Source organism: Haliotis rufescens, unplaced genomic scaffold (assembly GCF_023055435.1).
Source record: "Haliotis rufescens isolate VD_foot unplaced genomic scaffold, xgHalRufe1.0.p SCAF_15, whole genome shotgun sequence".
NCBI lineage: Eukaryota > Metazoa > Mollusca > Gastropoda > Lepetellida > Haliotidae > Haliotis > Haliotis rufescens.
In genome coordinates, this window is record NW_025963835.1 from 14570959 (window position 1) to 14589582 (window position 18624).

The 18624-nt window shown below is 43.7% G+C and overlaps 2 protein-coding genes across 19 annotated transcripts in view; one reads left to right on the top strand and one right to left on the bottom strand.

Moving 5' to 3' along the window:
• The window catches only part of LOC124124258 (eukaryotic translation initiation factor 3 subunit C-like), a 32242-nt gene extending 31609 nt beyond the window's left edge, over positions 1 to 633 (bottom strand). For all 18 annotated transcript variants that reach the window (XR_006859429.2, XR_006859430.2, XM_048396175.1 and 15 more), the window contains exon 1: positions 476 to 633. The gene's annotated coding sequence lies outside the window, so the exon portion shown is untranslated. The remainder of the gene's footprint in view (positions 1 to 475) is intronic.
• A 229-nt stretch (positions 634 to 862) lies between these two features.
• LOC124124251 (pre-rRNA 2'-O-ribose RNA methyltransferase FTSJ3-like) overlaps positions 863 to 18624 on the top strand; it is a 32099-nt gene continuing 14337 nt past the window's right edge. The window contains exons 1-7 of the mRNA XM_046487384.2: positions 863 to 987; positions 1463 to 1615; positions 3039 to 3118; positions 7182 to 7281; positions 9841 to 10153; positions 15079 to 15187; positions 16615 to 16715. Of these exons, the coding sequence (XP_046343340.2) occupies positions 921 to 987; positions 1463 to 1615; positions 3039 to 3118; positions 7182 to 7281; positions 9841 to 10153; positions 15079 to 15187; positions 16615 to 16715 (923 nt within the window). The 5' untranslated portion in view covers positions 863 to 920. The remainder of the gene's footprint in view (positions 988 to 1462; positions 1616 to 3038; positions 3119 to 7181; positions 7282 to 9840; positions 10154 to 15078; positions 15188 to 16614; positions 16716 to 18624) is intronic.

An 18624-nucleotide genomic window follows, 5' to 3' on the forward strand; every position in this document is an offset into this window, starting at 1 on the left:
GCTTATACAATATGTATTCTGACAGATATAATGTGTTACTTGGTAAACATGTCAAGTGTTATATTTACCACATAGTATATGTACCACAAATATATATGTTTCGACACTTGAGACAGAAACCTATCCAAAAGTAGCCTGATGAGGAAAAGACCAAGAATGAAAATTAAAATAAAAATCGTTCCTTCCTCTTCCCGCCTCACAACATTCAGTATGGAAAATCAGAACGTGAGAATCAGTGTTATCATTGTCAACGATACATTTCGTATCCGTATCATTAGCCTAATACACAAACACGAATAACATTGTCACCAAATGATAATCAAACCGTGTTACTCTTAGACATTTAACCAACAATCTTGCCATATGTTCGGGTAGAAGCGATCTTATGGCATTTCATTGATGGACCATACGCCAATACCGGTCATTTACACCCAAGAAATGCGTTCAATCTGAGGCAAAAGTCGAAACTAATTACCTGTTTTATGGATACAGAAAGCATATGCTGATAGTTTTCTTAAATACTGTACAGAAAGAGGCTCAATTAATCCCCCAAATGCAAAAAAGATTGCAGCAGATTCGTGGTGAAACTTTCAGAATTTACCACATGGGATATTCAACGTCACTCTTCTCTGTGCAATATGACGTAGTACACGAACAAATAATTTTTCGGATCTAACCGAACAAGGCCAAACGTTTGTATTAATGTCTCCAAATGAAAGTTTACAAAATTGAACGCTTTTCATAAATCAGTTTAAACTCATTTAATCATCTGAACTTTTGCTACGAATTATTTCCATATATAGGTGTGTGCTTCGTCTACACCTATTATTATCTGTTTTGCCCGGACTTTAAGAAACTTCCGGGAACTCGCCGGAAGTGTTAGACGAACACATGCACATGTGCTTTGGCCAAATAGGAAAATGGGAAAGAAGGCCAAAGTTGGAAAAGCTAGGAAGGACAAGTTTTACAAACTAGCGAAAGAGACAGGTATACGTTTTAAGATCAGGAAAACGTTTTGCTATTTGTGTCACTATGTTATTTGTTAATTTGGTCAACGCAAGAACATTTTACTCGCCACATCAAGTAAATGAAATTATAAACATCAGCTTTTTAATCTATTTCTTTAAAGATGACGACAGTGACACATACTCGACAGCTTAACCTATGAATTGATGTCTCTCTGTTTCCCCTTATTCAGCGCTAATCCCGGCTTATTTCAAACTAACACTTTTGACTTGAGAAGAGATGATTATTATCACATTTTATGATAATTTGGTAAAAAAATGTCATAATTAGAATCACTAATCTTTCTAATATACTTAATTACTCTGAGGAAAGTGTTCAACATGTCATGTGCCATAAGTGGTATTAATCGAGACAGATGACAACTTTACCCCTTTGGGAAGTTTCATGGAGAAACACTCTAAGCATTTGATACTGAGTGATCAGTTGATTGTTTCAGGATATCGAGCTCGATCTGCCTTCAAATTGATACAACTCAACAGAAAGTTTGAATTTTTGGAGAAGGCCCGTGTAGTGGTGGACCTATGTGCAGCCCCGGGAGGATGGCTGCAAGTTGCATCCCAGAACACGCCCATCTCCAGTCTCATAGTCGGTAAGTTGACCTCTACAGTAGAACACGCCCATCTCCAGTCTCATAGCCGGTAAGTTGACCTCTACAGCAGAACACGCCCATCTCCAGTCTCATCATCGTTAAGTTGGCCTCTACAGCAGAACACGCCCATCTCCAGTCTCATAGCCAGTAAGTTGACCTCTACAGCAGAACACGCCCATCTCCAGTCTCATAGCCGGTAAGTTGGCCTCTACAGCAGAACACGCCCATCTCCAGTCTCATCATCGTTAAGTTGGCCTCTACAGCAGAACACGCCCATCTCCAGTCTCATAGTCGGTAAGTTGGCCTCTACAGCAGAACACGCCCATCTCCAGTCTCATAGTCGGTAAGTTGGCCTCTACAGCAGAACACGCCCATCTCCAGTCTCATCATCGGTAAGTTGGCCTCTACAGCAGAACACGCCCATCTCCAGTCTCATCATCGGTAAGTTGGCCTCTACAGCAGAACACGCCCATCTCCAGTCCCATAGTCGGTAAGTTAGCCTCTACAGCAGAACACGCCCATCTCCAGTCTCATCATCGATAACTTGGCCTCTACAGCAGAACACGCCCATCTCCAGTCTCATCATCGGTAAGTTGGCCTCTACAGCAGAACACGCCCATCTCCAGTCTCATAGTCGGTAAGTTGGCCTCTACAGCAGAACACGCCCATCTCCAGTCTCATCATCGGTAAGTTGGCCTCTACAGCAGAACACGCCCATCTCCAGTCTCATAGTCGGTAAGTTGGCCTCTACAGCAGAACACGCCCATCTCCAGTCTCATAGTCGGTAAGTTGGCCTCTACAGCAGAACACGCCCATCTCAAGTCTCATCATCGGTAAGTTGGCCTCTACAGCAGAACACGCCCATCTCCAGTCTCATCATCGTGAAGTTGGCCTCTACAGCAGAACACGCCCATCTCCAGTCTCATCATCGGTAAGTTGGCCTCTACAGCAGAACACGCCCATCTCCAGTCTCATAGTCGGTAAGTTGGCCTCTACAGCAGAACACGCCCATCTCCAGTCTCATCATCGGTAAGTTGGCCTCTACAGTAGAACACGCCCATCTCCAGTCTCATAGTCGGTAAGTTGGCCTCTACAGCAGAACACGCCCATCTCCAGTCTCATAGTCGGTAAGTTGGCCTCTACAGCAGAACACGCCCATCTCCAGTCTCATCGTTAAGTTGGCCTCTACAGCAGAACACGCCCATCTCAAGTCTCATCATCGGTAAGTTGGCCTCTACAGCAGAACACGCTTATCTCCAGTCTCATTGTCATTAATGTAGTGTTTTTGGCCCCGACTGTAGAACACCTTCATTGTCAGTATGTTCGAATGTTTTTTACTCATGATAGACCACCAGGTAAGCAACATTGCTAATATTTAGCGTGTATGTCCCCATTTTGTCATTACTGGTATTCTGTTTGGCAGGTATTGACTTGGTCTCCATTCGTCCGATCCCCAAGTGTACAACCTTCCAGGCAGATATCACAACAGAGAAGTGTCGCCAGGTAAGCACTGATCAAACAGCTGCCCCCTCTGTTGGAAGATTAGATAACTGCTACTAGTGCTAGTCGTGACTGAAAATTATTTTGATATTAGTGGCAATCCTGGTCAGAAAAAACTGCAGCTGCTAGATGTGCCAGTGTGTGAATGCTACATTTATGCCACTTGTGACCCTTGGTTTAACAGCACCATACCCTGGTAAACATGGTAAATATCTGCATCCTACCTCAATATGGGCTCTCCACCCATGAAAATCCGGGGTGGAATAGGTCTTCAGCAGCCCATGCTTGTCATAAGGGGCGCAGACCACCATCATACAGCTGGAATATTGCTGAGTGCGGCGTTGAACAACAAACAAACAAGAGGCGACTAATGGGATTGGGTGTTTAGACTTGCTGACTTGGTTAATGCATGTCATCATATCCCAATTGCCTAGATCAATCCTCATGATGTCAGTCACTAGATTGTCTGGTCCATACTCGATTATTTACAGCCCTGCCGTTATATAGCTGGAATATTGCTGAGTGGTATTAAGAAACAAACAATCAAACACTGCGGACTCTCCTCATACATGGCGCTGAAAACTGTGATAGAACTGGAATACTGTTCAGCACAAAACATACTTATGGAGGGGAAATGTTGTAAGTGGCAATTACCATGTTAAAACTGTAGTTTTTGTGGTATAAATACCTGATGAGTGGACATAGTACTCCTCAGGAGCCATGAGGGAATACTTTCAGCTTGGTTTCCCTGGTGGCATGGCTGACTGTGTGACTGGTGGCGTGACAGATTGTGTGACTGGTGGCGTGATCTGTTGTGTGACTGGTGGCGTGATGAGTTGTGTGACTGTTGGCATGATGAGTTGTGTGACTGGTGGCGTGATGAGTTGTGTGACTGGTGGCGTGATGAGTTTTGTGACTGGTGGCGTGATCAGTTGTGTGACTGGTGGCGTGACAGATTGTGTGACTGGTGGCGTGACAGATTGTGTGACTGGTGGCTTGATGAGTTGTGTGACTGGTGTCGTGATGAGTTATGTGACTGGTGTCGTGATGAGTTGTGTGACTGGTGGCGTGATGAGTTGTGTGACTGGTGGCAGGATGCGTTGTGTGACTGGTGGGGCGATGAGTTGTGTGACTGGTTGCGTGACGGATTGTGTGACTGGTGGGGCGATGAGTTGTGTGACGGATTATGTGACTGGTGGCGTGATGAGTTGTGTGACTGGACGCTTGACGGATTGTGTGACTGGTGGCGTGATGAGTTGTGTGACTGGTGGCGTGACGGATTGTGTGACTGGTGGCGTGACGGATTGTGTGACTGGTGGCGCGATGAGTTGTGTCACTGGTGGCGTGACAGATTGTGTGACTGGTGGTGTGGCGGATTGTGTGACGGGTGGAGTGACAGATTGTGTGACTGGTGATATGACGGATTGTGTGACTGGTGGAATGACGGATTGTGTGACTTTTGATATGGCGGATTGTGTTACTGGTGGCGTGATGAGTTGTGTGACTGGTGGCGTGACGGATTGTGTGACTGGTGGCGTGACGGATTGTGTGACTGGTGGCGTGATGAGTTGTGTGACTGGTGGCGTGACGGATTGTGTGACTGGTGGCGTGACGGATTGTGTAACTGGTGGTGTGGCGGATTGTGTGACTGGTGGCGTGACAGATTGTGTGACTGGTGATATGACGGATTGTGTGACTGGTGGAGTGACGGATTGTGTGACTTGTGATATGGCGGATTGTGTGACTGGTGGCGTGATGAGTTGTGTGACTGGTGGAGTGACGGATTGTGTGACTTGTGATATGGCGGATTGTGTGACTGGTGGCGTGATGAGTTGTGTGACTGGTGGAGTGACGGATTGTGTGACTGGTGGCGTGGTGGATTGTTTGACTGGTGGCGTGACAGATTGTGTGACTGGTGGTGTGGCGGATTGTTTGACGGGTGGCGTGACAGATTGTGTGACTGGTGATATGACGGATTGTGTGACTGGTGGAGTGACGGATTGTGTGACTGGTGGCATGACAGATTGTGTGACTGGTGGCGTGACGGATTGTGTGACTTGTGATATGGCGGATTGTGTGACTGGTTGCGTGACAGATTGTGTGACTGGTGATATGACGGATTGTGTGACTGGTGGAGTGACGGATTGTGTGACTTGTGATATGGCGGATTGTGTGACTGGTGGCGTGACAGATTGTGTGACTGGTGGCGTGACGGATTGTGTGACTGGTGGCGTGATGAGTTGTGTGACTGGACGCTTGACGGATTGTGTGACTGGTTGCGTGACGGATTGTGTGACGGATTGTGTGACTGGTGGCGTGACGGATTGTGTGACTGGTGGCGTGATGAGTTGTGTGACTGGTGGCGTGACGGATTGTGTAACTGGTGGTGTGGCGGATTGTGTGACTGGTGATATGACGGATTGTGTGACTGGTGGAGTGACGGATTGTGTGACTGGTGGAGTGACAGATTGTGTGACTGGTGATATGACGGATTGTGTGACTGGTGGAGTGACGGATTGTGTGACTGGTGGAGTGACGGATTGTGTGACTTGTGATATGGCGGATTGTGTGACTGGTGGCGTGATGAGTTGTGTGACTGGTGGAGTGACGGATTGTGTGACTGGTGGCGTGGTGGATTGTGTGACGGGTGGCGTGACAGATTGTGTGACTTGTGATATGGCGGATTGTGTGACTGGTGGCGTGACGGATTGTGTGACTTGTGATATGGCGGATTGTGTGACTGGTGGCGTGACGGATTGTGTGACTGGTGGCGTGACAGATTGTGTGACTGGTGGAGTGACGGATTGTGTGACTTGTGATATGGCGGATTGTGTGACTGGTGGCGTGATGAGTTGTGTGACTGGTGGAGTGACGGATTGTTTGACTGGTGGCGTGATGAGTTGTGTGACTGGTGGAGTGACGGATTGTTTGACTGGTGGCGTGACAGATTGTGTGACTGGTGGCGTGACAGATTGTGTGACTTGTGATATGGCGGATTGTGTGACTGGTGGCTTGACGGATTGTGTGACTGGTGGAGTGACGGATTGTGTGACTTGTGATATGGCGGATTGTGTGACTGGTGGCGTGACGGATTGTGTGACTGGTGGAGTGACGGATTGTGTGACTTGTGATATGGCGGATTGTGTGACTGGTGGCGTGATGAGTTGTGTGACTGGTGGAGTGACGGATTGTTTGACTGGTGGTGGGGCGGATTGTGTGACTGGTGGTGTGGCGGATTGTGTGACTGGTGGTGTGGCGGATTGTGTGACTGGTGGCGTGACAGATTGTGTGACTGGTGATATGATGGATTGTGTGACTGGTGGCGTGACAGATTGTGTGACTGGTGGTGTGACAGATTGTGTGACTGGTGATATGACGGATTGTGTGACTGGTGGCGTGACAGATTGTGTGACTGGTGATATGACGGATTGTGTGACTGGTGGCGTGACAGATTGTGTGACTGGTGATATGACGGATTGTGTGACTGGTGGCGTGACAGATTGTGTAAACCACTGATTTCTACTAGAGGCGCATTCAGACAATAGAACAGTAATTCCCCTCAAACACCTGTTGTTACAGTAGTGAGATACTTGCTTCATTCTCAGGGTTTAAAATCCCCTTTATTGAAGTGTCAGTGGCTCAGCTAAATACGTTTTGGTGCCTGTCAGGCACACATAGAAATATGTTTGTAACAAATATACCTTTTGACACTATTTTGTATATTTAGCCAATGTTAGATTCACTTTCACACTCATCAGGCCTCAAAGTTCCAACTACTTTGGTCACCATGGTGATTGAAATTTTAACTTGAGGACAAGTATTTTTTTAGCAGTCTCCACTTGTCTGCTTGTAAAAGTCAAGCCAGCGACCTGAGCATAGGAAGACGCTGCCAGTATGCTTTACAATATAAATCTGGATATTCAGATATTGGTACGGATATTATCAACCTCAATAAAAAGAAAGGGGTCAAACTTTCTAAATGACAACTGTGTGGGTTGAGTCCTCCATAACAGACTTGACAACAGAACATTTCTACCTGTCTCATGTCTCAATGTCTCATCTCCAGATTCTGAAGCAAGAGCTGAAGACGTGGAAAGCGGACGTGTTCCTCAACGATGGCGCTCCTAATGTGGGCAAGAACTGGGTCCATGATGCCTATCAACAAGGTAACACTCATCAGGCACACAGCAGCTCTTACAGGGCAAGTAACACTCATCAGGCACACAGCTGCTCTTACAGGGCAAGTAACACTCAGCAGGCACACAGCAGCTCTTACAGGGCAAGTAAAGTGCAGATGCTCAGGCAAACAGCAGCTCTTACAGGGCAAGTAAAGTGCAGATGCTCAGGCAAACAGCAGCTCTTACAGGGCAAGTAACGTGCAGATGCTCAGGCAAACAGCAGCTCTTACAGGGCAAGTAATGTGCAGATGCTCAGGCACACAGCAGCTCTTACAGGGCAAGTAACGTGCAGATGCTCAGGCACACAGCAGCTCTTACAGGGCAAGTAAAGTGCAGATGCTCAGGCAAACAGCAGCTCTTACAGGGCAAGTAAAGTGCAGATGCTCAGGCAAACAGCAGCTCTTACAGGGCAAGTAAAGTGCAGATGCTCAGGCACACAGCAGCTCTTACAGGGCAAGTAAAGTGCAGATGCTCAGGCAAACAGCAGCTCTTACAGGGCAAGTAAAGTGCAGATGCTCAGGCAAACAGCAGCTCTTACAGGGCAAGTAACGTGCAGATGCTCAGGCAAACAGCAGCTCTTACAGGGCAAGTAACGTGCAGATGCTCAGGCAAACAGCAGCTCTTACAGGGCAAGTAACGTGCAGATGCTTGCAACACGTAGATAACGATTTGCGACACAAGAACCCTTGGGGTGAAATGATACATGGGTGCATCGTGAGTTTTCATGCGATGGTATGAAACCTTTTATTCTTTATTGATTCAAGACGATACATTTGTTAAAATAAATTACATTCTCAATTAACATGATTAAAGACCCCCGCCCTCAGTTCTTGTCAGTCAAATATCGGTACATGTGTTGCAATGAAGTTTCAAATTCACTACTGAAATAACCGCAACGAACATGTGTCTACAGCTAGCTTTTCCTTTGGAACCTGCTCTGAAATATTTATAGTCAAGAAGATTTCACGTGGTTTGACGTAAATATGTGTATAGCTATACATATCGTATTTTGACCTATGTATCATGATACGTATCGTATCATGACCTTGCTGTATCGTTTCACCCAATAACCAAACACAATAGATGCGTTTTTCCTTCACATCTCAAATTTACATCATTCACAATCCAACCAAAAGTGAAACAGTAACTAGTTCCTGGTAGGTGAGAAGTTGTCTGTTATCCTTTGTCAAGGGAATGACCTTGGTTTGTAAACTTCTTTTGGGGCGGTCGGGTAGCTCGTAGTGGCTCGTCACACCAAAGACCCGGGTTCGATTCCCGACATGGGTACAATGTGTGAAGCCCATTTCTGGTGTCCCCCGCCGTGATATTACTGGAATATTGCTAGAAGCGGCGTAAAAACTCTCACTGGAAACTTCTTTTTCTTGGGTGGCATCAAACTAACTATTGTGATCGCAGTATCCTGCTCAACCTGCAGTATCTCAAGGAATTTCTACAGATTTAGGATGCCAGCCCTTGAGATGATTTGATGGCATCGACCCACTGCTCAGCGACAAATAACAGTGGTCAGGCATCCTCATTGGAAACAAAGCCAATGAAGGGAAGTTTGACGCCCGGTCTTAATCATGAACTTGGATTCGGCCAAACCAAGTGCCGACCCCTCTTAGAATTGGGAATAAATTTTAAATCAATCTGTGCATTCCAGTGGAATACTGTTTGTTGTCTGTAATTCCTTTTGTAGCCCAAATCTTACTTAATGATTAATATGTTCTCTCAAACATTGATATATATTTTATTTGTGTTAAAGGTTTTCACTCTGTACAGTGTATGTGAATATGGTTCATCAACTAGTCACCAGTTAGTTGTGTCATATGACATGCCCCCCTTAATCCCCTATTATCTTACCGGTCACCACTCTTCGGTGAATTTCTACCTTTAACAATAGGTCCTGGACAAGCAGGAATACCCCACGGAGTACGCTGATCACTGTGTTGGATTAACGAGACTGATTAATGAGTGATTTCAGTAATTTGTTGAAAATTAGGTGTGTCAGAGTCGGAGTGCGAGACTGTCAGATTAATGGGTCTAAATAGCACTGATTTAATCGGTTCCCATCATTAGTGTCGGATAAAGCCGATGGTCGGATTAATGAGACTTGACTGTAATTCCAGTAATCCCCATTAGCTAGTTCATACACAGGGCAAGGTTCATGCTCAAAAGGCTGATAATCCCAAATTGGAATGAAATTTTGTCCCAATTACATGTTAATATAAATGACTAGTAACTAATTTAATGCTCAGATTTATATTATTGCATTGAATGCAGTATCCAAACAAAATGTTAAATTCCTCTGAATTTGGTAAAGTAAGAACTTTAGAAAAGTCCCAATTTTTTACAAAATAACAATTTGTTCCCAGTTGACATGGACCCTTAGTTTAGAACCCTGGATAGATCACTGTAGGTGAATAGCACTATTACATTTTTAATGTTGGCTAGTATACATCCAAGGGACTTTAGAAGTGGTTATCTGTGTGGTGTTTGTATCTATGGAATTGCAACAACACTTTATGATTTTTTTTTCTGTTCCAGCTGAGTTGACACTGTATGCCGTGAAGCTTGCAACTGACTTCTTGCGGAAGGGGGGATCGTTTGTCACCAAGGTGTTCCGGTCCAAAGACTACTACTCACTGTTGTGGGTGCTTCAGCAGCTCTTTCACACTGTTAACGCCACCAAACCGCAGGCGTCCAGGAATGAGTCTGCGGAAATCTTTGTGGTGTGCCAAGGCTTCCTGGCGCCAGACAAGATAGATCCCAAGTTCCTGAACCCCAAGCACGTGTTTCAGGATGTGGAGCAGGAGGGCCGCCAGCTTCTGGACCTGATACATCCCGAGAAAAAGAAGAGGTAATGTTTCTGGTGTCACAGATTCAAGGTCAAATGTGGTCTCCTTGGTTCGACCTCTAACCTCATTTCATTTGTGGATGTGACAAGTTGTGCCAAAACGTTAATAATAATAAATGGATATTTGTAATGTACTATAGCATGTATAGTCCATCCTTTGCAGCAAGCTCAAGACGTTAACACCATTATTTTCCTGGTTTATGGATCAGTGTGCTCTCAATTTCCTTTCTCAGCTCTTTCAGTGAGGCTTTGAAGGTTGACAGTCACATTACTGTCTAATCCTACCGGGTACCCGTTCACTGCTTGGTGAACAGGCATATTTAGCAAAGTCAATTAGCTAAGGAGACACCTCGTGCTTATTGTACATTCGGTCTTTAGCATAAGAATAGCAAATATGCTTGTCATACGAGGCAACTATGCTTGCTGTGAGAGGCGACTATGCTTGTCGTAAGAGGCACCTAACGGGATCGGGTGGTCAAGTTCGCTGACTTGGTTGATGCATGAGCCCAATTGGGTGTTTCCATGCTCATGATGTCAATCACTGGATTATCTGGGCCAAACTGGGTTGTTTACAGACCGCAATCATATAGCTGGAATATTGCTGAGTGCGGCAGTTAACATCATATACTTCAATGTGGGGCTGTTGAATGCAGTGGTGCAAGTTCCTTATATCGAGAGGGGTCAGGTAGCCTAATGGTTAAATCGTTCGCTTGTCACGCCAAAGACCCAGGTTCGATTCCCGACATGGGTACAATGTGTGAAGGCCATTTCTGGTGTCCCCCGCCGTGATATTGCTGGAATATACTAAAAGCAGCATAAAACCATACCCACTCACTCCTTATATGGAACCCTGACCTGTATTTGCCAATGCACCATGTCTACTGTCCCACAAGCAAACCTCCAACCCTGACTGTTTTTATCCAACTAAAGGAATTATGCAAATCTGCAGATTGAACTGTCCGGATTTGGTATATACATATTGTCTGTATATTGTGCTATGCCTTCATTGTTTGGTGGGGGCAAGGGTGGCCCAGTCGTCTAAGGTGCCGCGATTCGCTGTGCAGAGTTGCGTCCCTTGGGCACGCCAGAAACCTATGATTGTGGGTTCGAATCCCGGTTCGACCAGATTATGTTTCTAGGTTTGTCAGCACCATTACCGTGCTCGTGGGTTTCAACGAAGTGGTAAACGTCTGAGACCTGCATCACTTCGGGCTTTCCTCCCACATTAAGCTGACACGCTGGATATAACTGGAATACTGTTAAAAGTGGCGTTAAACCCAACTCACTCACTCACTCACTCACTCACTCACTCACTCACTCACTCACTCACTCACTCACTCACTCACTCACTCACTCACTCACTCACTCACTCACTCACTCACTCATTGTGTGGTAGATAGAGCACCTTCCAGAGAGTGGAATTTCGGTTTAGTCCCTGACTGTGTCATACCAAGAGACTGGTCGGCTTAAGTCAGTAAACTGTGTCTGAGTGGGGAATTCATGTTAAACTGTGGCATGATGACTCAGTGGGCTAGCACTATGAAACTGGCATTAGTCCAGACCAGTACTTGTAAGCAATTCATGCACGTCGCTATGTAAGTGCAATAATCTTGAACATGACATCATTAAACCCCATGTCACTCCACCGCCTGTGTCAGAGTTTTACCATGACTTACATCAGTGGAGGTCCAGGGGACCCCCAATTATATTGCCGGCAATACGAGGGTCCTGTAAAGCAAAGAAATGGTGTAGTGTACTGTAGATAATTACTGTAGTGTGGACAGTGGTCATTAATGATGGCTGAGATGACAGACGCCCATAACTGCTCTTGATGCGCTGTAGGTACATTGAATATTATTGTGCATCTCTTGGGACCCAGTATATTTTTCTGCGCCCGTTCTCTGCATTTGCGCTTACTTGGCACATATTTGTGCATTGTGTTAATTCCTGTGTGTAGGGGTGTCATGATACAAGTACCTCATGATACAATACGTATCTCGATTTTGAGGTCAAGATACGATACGTATCTCGATTTTGAGGTCAAGATACGATACGTATCTCGATACAGCAATACTGACCATTTATGCATAATTTTAGAAGCAAACTTTTTAATTACTTATTAACCTACTGGCTGTTTGTGTAACTCGATATGGAGTTTTTGAAATTGTGGTAACACCACGCAGGAGGTCTTACAACGATTGTAACACCTGGCAGGAGGGCTTACAATCATTGTAAACCCTTGATAGAACAAAAACTACGAACAGCCTAGGAGACGCACGTGCAGATTTCGCACCGTTGCGAAACCCCCGTGCTGAAGTCACCGGTTTCATTGAACAGAGTTCACGACTGCAGGCGATATTTCATCTCCGATACAGGTTATACATTTGAGAGTTTTTATTACAGTTATTTAATTAAAAACTTTGTCTATGCGATGAGTCGGTTTATAAGTTGGACAAACCATGTCTCCTCGAGATTACTAGAGATTGTAAACCCTCACCATCTCGGAGACATGGTTTCTCCCATCTTCCCGAGGTAAGGGAGTTAACTGACTCTAAAAGTCCAGTTTCCACCCTTGCCGAACTAGGCTGGAATTCCTGGGCTTGGTCGTAGCGAGACCAGTGGCTTTTACGAGCTATGTCCCTTCTATGCCTCTCCTATGGACCAATCAGTTCCACCTCTCGCATCACTTGCATTTGCCACAAAAGAGTGGCGCCCTGTCAGAACGATCTGATCAATAATCAAGATCTATATTGTGATAAAACGAGTCTTACATCGCGAAGTGCTTCAAATCACGTGAGCACCTTGATTAAAAACATGAAAAGATTTAGAAAATATCTGTTGACAACGAGCTAGCGGTGCACATGCTTTGCAAATCCTGCAGTCGACCGAAATCTATTTCGATTTCGGTGCGCTATTTTGATTGGACTTTACATAGACTCGTTAGTCCAGCCACAATCTAACTCCATAATACCAGCCTAGTTCGGCAAGGGTGGAAACTGGACTTTTATAGTCCGTTAATTCACATTCCTCAGGAAGATGGGTTTCTCCTACACATATCACATTCACAATTATGTATTCTAACCACTATCGGTAGATTATGTTGTAAAATGATATTACTTAGAAAAGGTTGATTCTGTTTATTCAAACAAGGGTCAGTAAGTTTTGGTATGTGTCAAATTCAGAAAATATGAAGACATTTCGATTCGAATAGAAGAATCAATCGATACGCGAACAAATGGGTACCGATTTCAATAAAATTTGGTATTGATATAAATTTACATGTATCTTGTAGGGGTGACTATTGAGGCATTTTTGACTATTGCAATACTATTGCGATAGTTATAACAACTATTGCGATGCTATTGCGATAGTGGCCCTACTATTGCGATACTATTGCGATAGTTTTCACTTGCAATTATAGCAGGCTTTAGCAGCATATATTTCAGCATTTTGACTGACACCATCAAACTAATTATAACTTTCTGATACTATGTGTAAAGAAAACAAGAAATGAAAAGAAAACAAGTTCAAATTGACCTCTCAAAAACATTTTAATGCAAAATTTCACTTCATGTAACTGGTAAAGTCTAAGGTTACTGCAGTGTTTTAGCACCAATGTGAATGAATGTGATAGAATGACTAGTATTTGATCCCCCTTTTTCACGTGGACGAATATCTGGGTGCCGTCTTGTCAAGCGGTCGGTCAGATTAGTAGTATTTCCTGAATACTTTAGAATTATCCAACAGATTCTACAACTTACTTTTTGCTTGTCTGTCTCGTTTAGCATTTTGACAAAGCCAAAATGGTCCAATACCCACGATTTGCCTGCCTTATTGGCGACAATTTCGAACTGACATGTGGCGTCCGCCAACTTGTCAATGTTGCCTAGAGACGAGTAGCTAAGGGACGTAACTCTAAATCAAGCAGACAAAGTAGTGCAATCCAAACGAAAGCACAACAGAGGTTAGATGATCATAGGAGTTGTTTCTATGTTTTATAAGAAAGTAAATGTACCAAACAAATTAAATATCAAAACTATCGATAGTTAGACAAACTATCGCCAATAGTATCGATTGTTTCAAGTTGCAATCGATAGTGTACTATCGTGAGACAAGCAATCGCAATCAATCGATAGTTCGATGTATCATTACACCACTAGTATCTTGTATCGTATCGTGAGAATTATCTAACGATGCATCGGTACAATTGGTGAATCGTGACATCCCTACCTGTGTGTATTGTCAGTGTGCAGAGTAGACAGGTACAGGTTTGACAATTCCTGCAGCAGAAACATCAGTGGTTTCTTTAGGAAAAGGTCATAATTTGCACCCAAGTTTGAACATACTCACAATAATGTCTTTTAGCTAACTACTTTGTCGTTAATATATCCCTGACCTAAAAGGGAGGGGTATATAGTTATAAGTCCATCTGTCCTTACGAGGACAATTTTTTGTGTGACCTATAACTTAAAAACTATGATAGATTCTTTGAACTTGGTGAACACTTTTTATTCCTATTGGAGAGAAGCAGTGTAAAGTTTGATTTCAATATTTGGATTTTCCGAAAAAATACAGATTTTAATTTTATTTTTATACCTTTCCATGTCACTGATTGGCTTATTGGACATGTTGAAAGCCAGGTCAAAACAAGTTTCATTTTGGGGAGTTTTTCTTAGTTTTTGACCCTTATATAATGTGTATGATTTTTTATACATTTTCATGTTAAATCTGTTACATAATTTGATTTGGCAAATATTTTTAAACATCACCTTGTGTATGTTGAGAACTTCTGATGTTACTAGTTCCCTGTATTAAGCTGTGTGTTATGTTCAGATATCGGGAGGGGTACGCTGACGGAGACTCTAATCTGTTCCAGACACTGTTGGCATGTTACTAGTTCCCTGTATTTAGCTGTGTGTTATGTTCAGAAATCGAGAGGGGTACGCTGACGGAGACTACACTCTGTTCCACACACTGTCCGCATCACAGTTCCTGGCTGCTGACAACTTCCTCGAGCTCCTGGCAGGAGCCAATCAGGTTAGTGCTGTGTCAGTAACCATGGTAACCAAATGGCCAACAGACTTTCATTGCGTGTTATGTATTCATCAGTGCTGTGTTGTGGAGTTAGTGCTATGCTTGATGCATTGTGAATACTTCACAGGTTTGTATATACTACAGTCCTCCATCACTCAGTTGTTTAACGCCGCTCTCAGCAGTATTCCAGCTATATGACAGCAGTCTGTATATAATTGGGGGCGCTCGGGTAGCCTAGTGATTAAAGCGTTTGCTCGTTACGCCGAAGACCCGGGTTCGATTCCCGACATGGGTACAATGTGTGAAGCCAATTTCTGTTGTCCCCCGCCGTGATATTGCTAGAATATTGCTAAAAGCGGCGTAAAACATACTCACTCACTCACTCACTGTAAATGATTGAGTCTCGACCAGACAATCCAGTGTGACATCATGCACATTGATCCACAATTGGGATACGATGACATAGATAAATCCAGTCAGCAAGCCTTTCACAGCAAGCATGTGTTGCTGAAGACCTATTCTGCCCCAGATCTTCCCTGGTCCCATCACCCAAGAATACATACAGCTACTTTGTTGTATAGTCATCAGTATTAACCGACGAGTCCAGCCATGGACTGGTTCCAGTGAGCAGGAAGCGCTCAGACCAATGACCGCCCCGATTTCACAGGGGGGCACCGCCATTGTGTCTTAGTGGTAGAGCGTCTCCCCAGGGAGCGGAAGTTTGGGGGTTCTATCACCGAGTGCATCATACCAAAAGACGTTGAAAGATGGTACTTGTTGTTGCCCTGCCTGGCGCCCGGCATTTAGGGGCTCAAACAAGGTCGGCTCATATTTAGTATACTGTGTCTGAATGGGATATATTCATGTTACACTGTGGCATGTTATCTCACTGAGCTAGCACTACAAAATGGGCATTGGTCGTAGATAGTATAAGCACGCACGCACATGTTGCTATATAAGTGCAATAATATTCTTGAATTCAACGTTAAACCCAATTTTACCTCACCTCACCTCACCTCACCTCACCTCACCTCACCTCACCTCACCTTCACGAGAATCATGAGGATGATATATAATTTATGTGTAAGAAAACTCACAGACCCTACAGCTAGTATTATAATTATGCTGGCCCAAGGTAATTCCTACTAGCCTTGGACCCATGTACAAGCATTCATTTCCATCCCTGTTGAATGATTGTAATTCCATCCATTCACAAAGTAGACACAATTTATGGATAATTATTTACTGTTTGGCAAGTGTATAAGGATCTATACCAAAACGTCGCCTTCACAATATTCAAGAAGTTGTTATCCATCAAGCATGTCTACTTTGTCATCCATCAACTTCTAAGTAATACCTATCAAACTATCCATCCGTCCATTCAGTCAAGTGTGTTGGGTGTGACAGTCTGTGTAATGACTTTGTGACAGGTCACACTTGATGAGGAGCGGATCACGAACCACCGTCTGACCACACCAGAGATGAAGGAATGTCTGAAGGACATCAAAGTTTTGGGCAAGAAAGACATCAAGTAAGACATGTCTGGTGTACTGTTATGTTGATAATTGGCTGTGCAGGGACATCAAGTAAGTCATGTCTGGTGTATTGTTATGTTGATAATTGGCTTTGCAGGGACATCAAGTAAGACATGTCTGTAGTATTGTTATGTTGATAATTGACTGGGCAGGGACATCAAGTAAGACATGTCTGTAGTATTGTTATGTTGATAATTGGCTGTGCAGGGACATCAAGTAAGACATGTCTGTAGTATTGTTATGTTGATAATTGACTGGGCAGGGACATCAAGTAAGACATGTCTGTAGTATTGTTATGTTGATAATTGGCTGTGCAGGGACATCAAGTAAGACATGTCTGTAGTATTGTTATGTTGATAATTGGCTGTGTAGGGACATCAAGTAAGACATGTCTGTAGTATTGTTATGTTGATAATTGGCTGGGCAGGGACATCAAGTAAGACATGGCTGTAGTATTGTTATGTTGATAATTGACTGGGCAGGGACATCAAGTAAGACATGTCTGTAGTATTGTTATGTTGATAATTGACTGGGCAGGGACATCAAGTAAGACATGTCTGTAGTATTGTTATGTTGATAATTGGCTGGGCAGGGACATCAAGTAAGACATGTCTGTAGTATTGTTATGTTGATAATTGGCTGGGCAGGGACATCAAGTAAGACATGGCTGTAGTATTGTTATGTTGATAATTGACTGGGCAGGGACATCAAGTAAGACATGTCTGTAGTATTGTTATGTTGATAATTGACTGGGCAGGGACATCAAGTAAGACATGTCTGTAGTATTGTTATGTTGATAATTGGCTGGGCAGGGACATCAAGTAAGACATGTCTGGTGTATTGTTATGTTGATAATTGGCTCTGTAGGGACATCAAGTAAGACATGGCTGTAGTATTGTTATGTTGATAATTGACTGGGCAGGGACATCAAGTAAGACATGTCTGTAGTATTGTTATGTTGATAATTGGCTGTGCAGGGACATCAAGTAAGACATGGCTGTAGTATTGTTATGTTGATAATTGACTGGGCAGGGACATCAAGTAAGACATGGCTGTAGTATTGTTATGTTGATAATTGACTGGGCAGGGACATCAAGTAAGACATGGCTGTAGTATTGTTATGTTGATAATTGGCTGGGCAGGGACATCAAGTAAGACATGGCTGTAGTATTGTTATGTTGATAATTGGCTGTGCAGGGACATCAAGTAAGACATGTCTGTAGTATTGTTATGTTGATAATTGACTGTGCAGGGACATCAAGTAAGACATGTCTGTAGTATTGTTATGTTGATAATTGGCTGGGCAGGGACATCAAGTAAGACATGTCTGTAGTATTGTTATGTTGATAATTGACTGGGCAGGGACATCAAGTAAGACATGTCTGTAGTATTGTTATGTTGATAATTGGCTGTGCAGGGACATCAAGTAAGACATGTCTGTAGTATTGTTATGTTGATAATTGACTGTGCAGGGACATCAAGTAAGACATGTCTGTAGTATTGTTATGTTGATAATTGACTGGGCAGGGACATCAAGTAAGACATGTCTGTAGTATTGTTATGTTGATAATTGACTGGGCAGGGACATCAAGTAAGACATGGCTGTAGTATTGTTATGTTGATAATTGACTGGGCAGGGACATCAAGTAAGACATGGCTGTAGTATTGTTATGTTGATAATTGACTGGGCAGGGACATCAAGTAAGACATGGCTGTAGTATTGTTATGTTGATAATTGACTGGGCAGGGACATCAAGTAAGACATGGCTGTAGTATTGTTATGTTGATAATTGACTGGGCAGGGACATCAAGTAAGACATGGCTGTAGTATTGTTATGGTCATCAAAGTTCTGGTCATCATTGTAAACACATGTATGTATACTTTTATAACGAGACCGAGTGTTG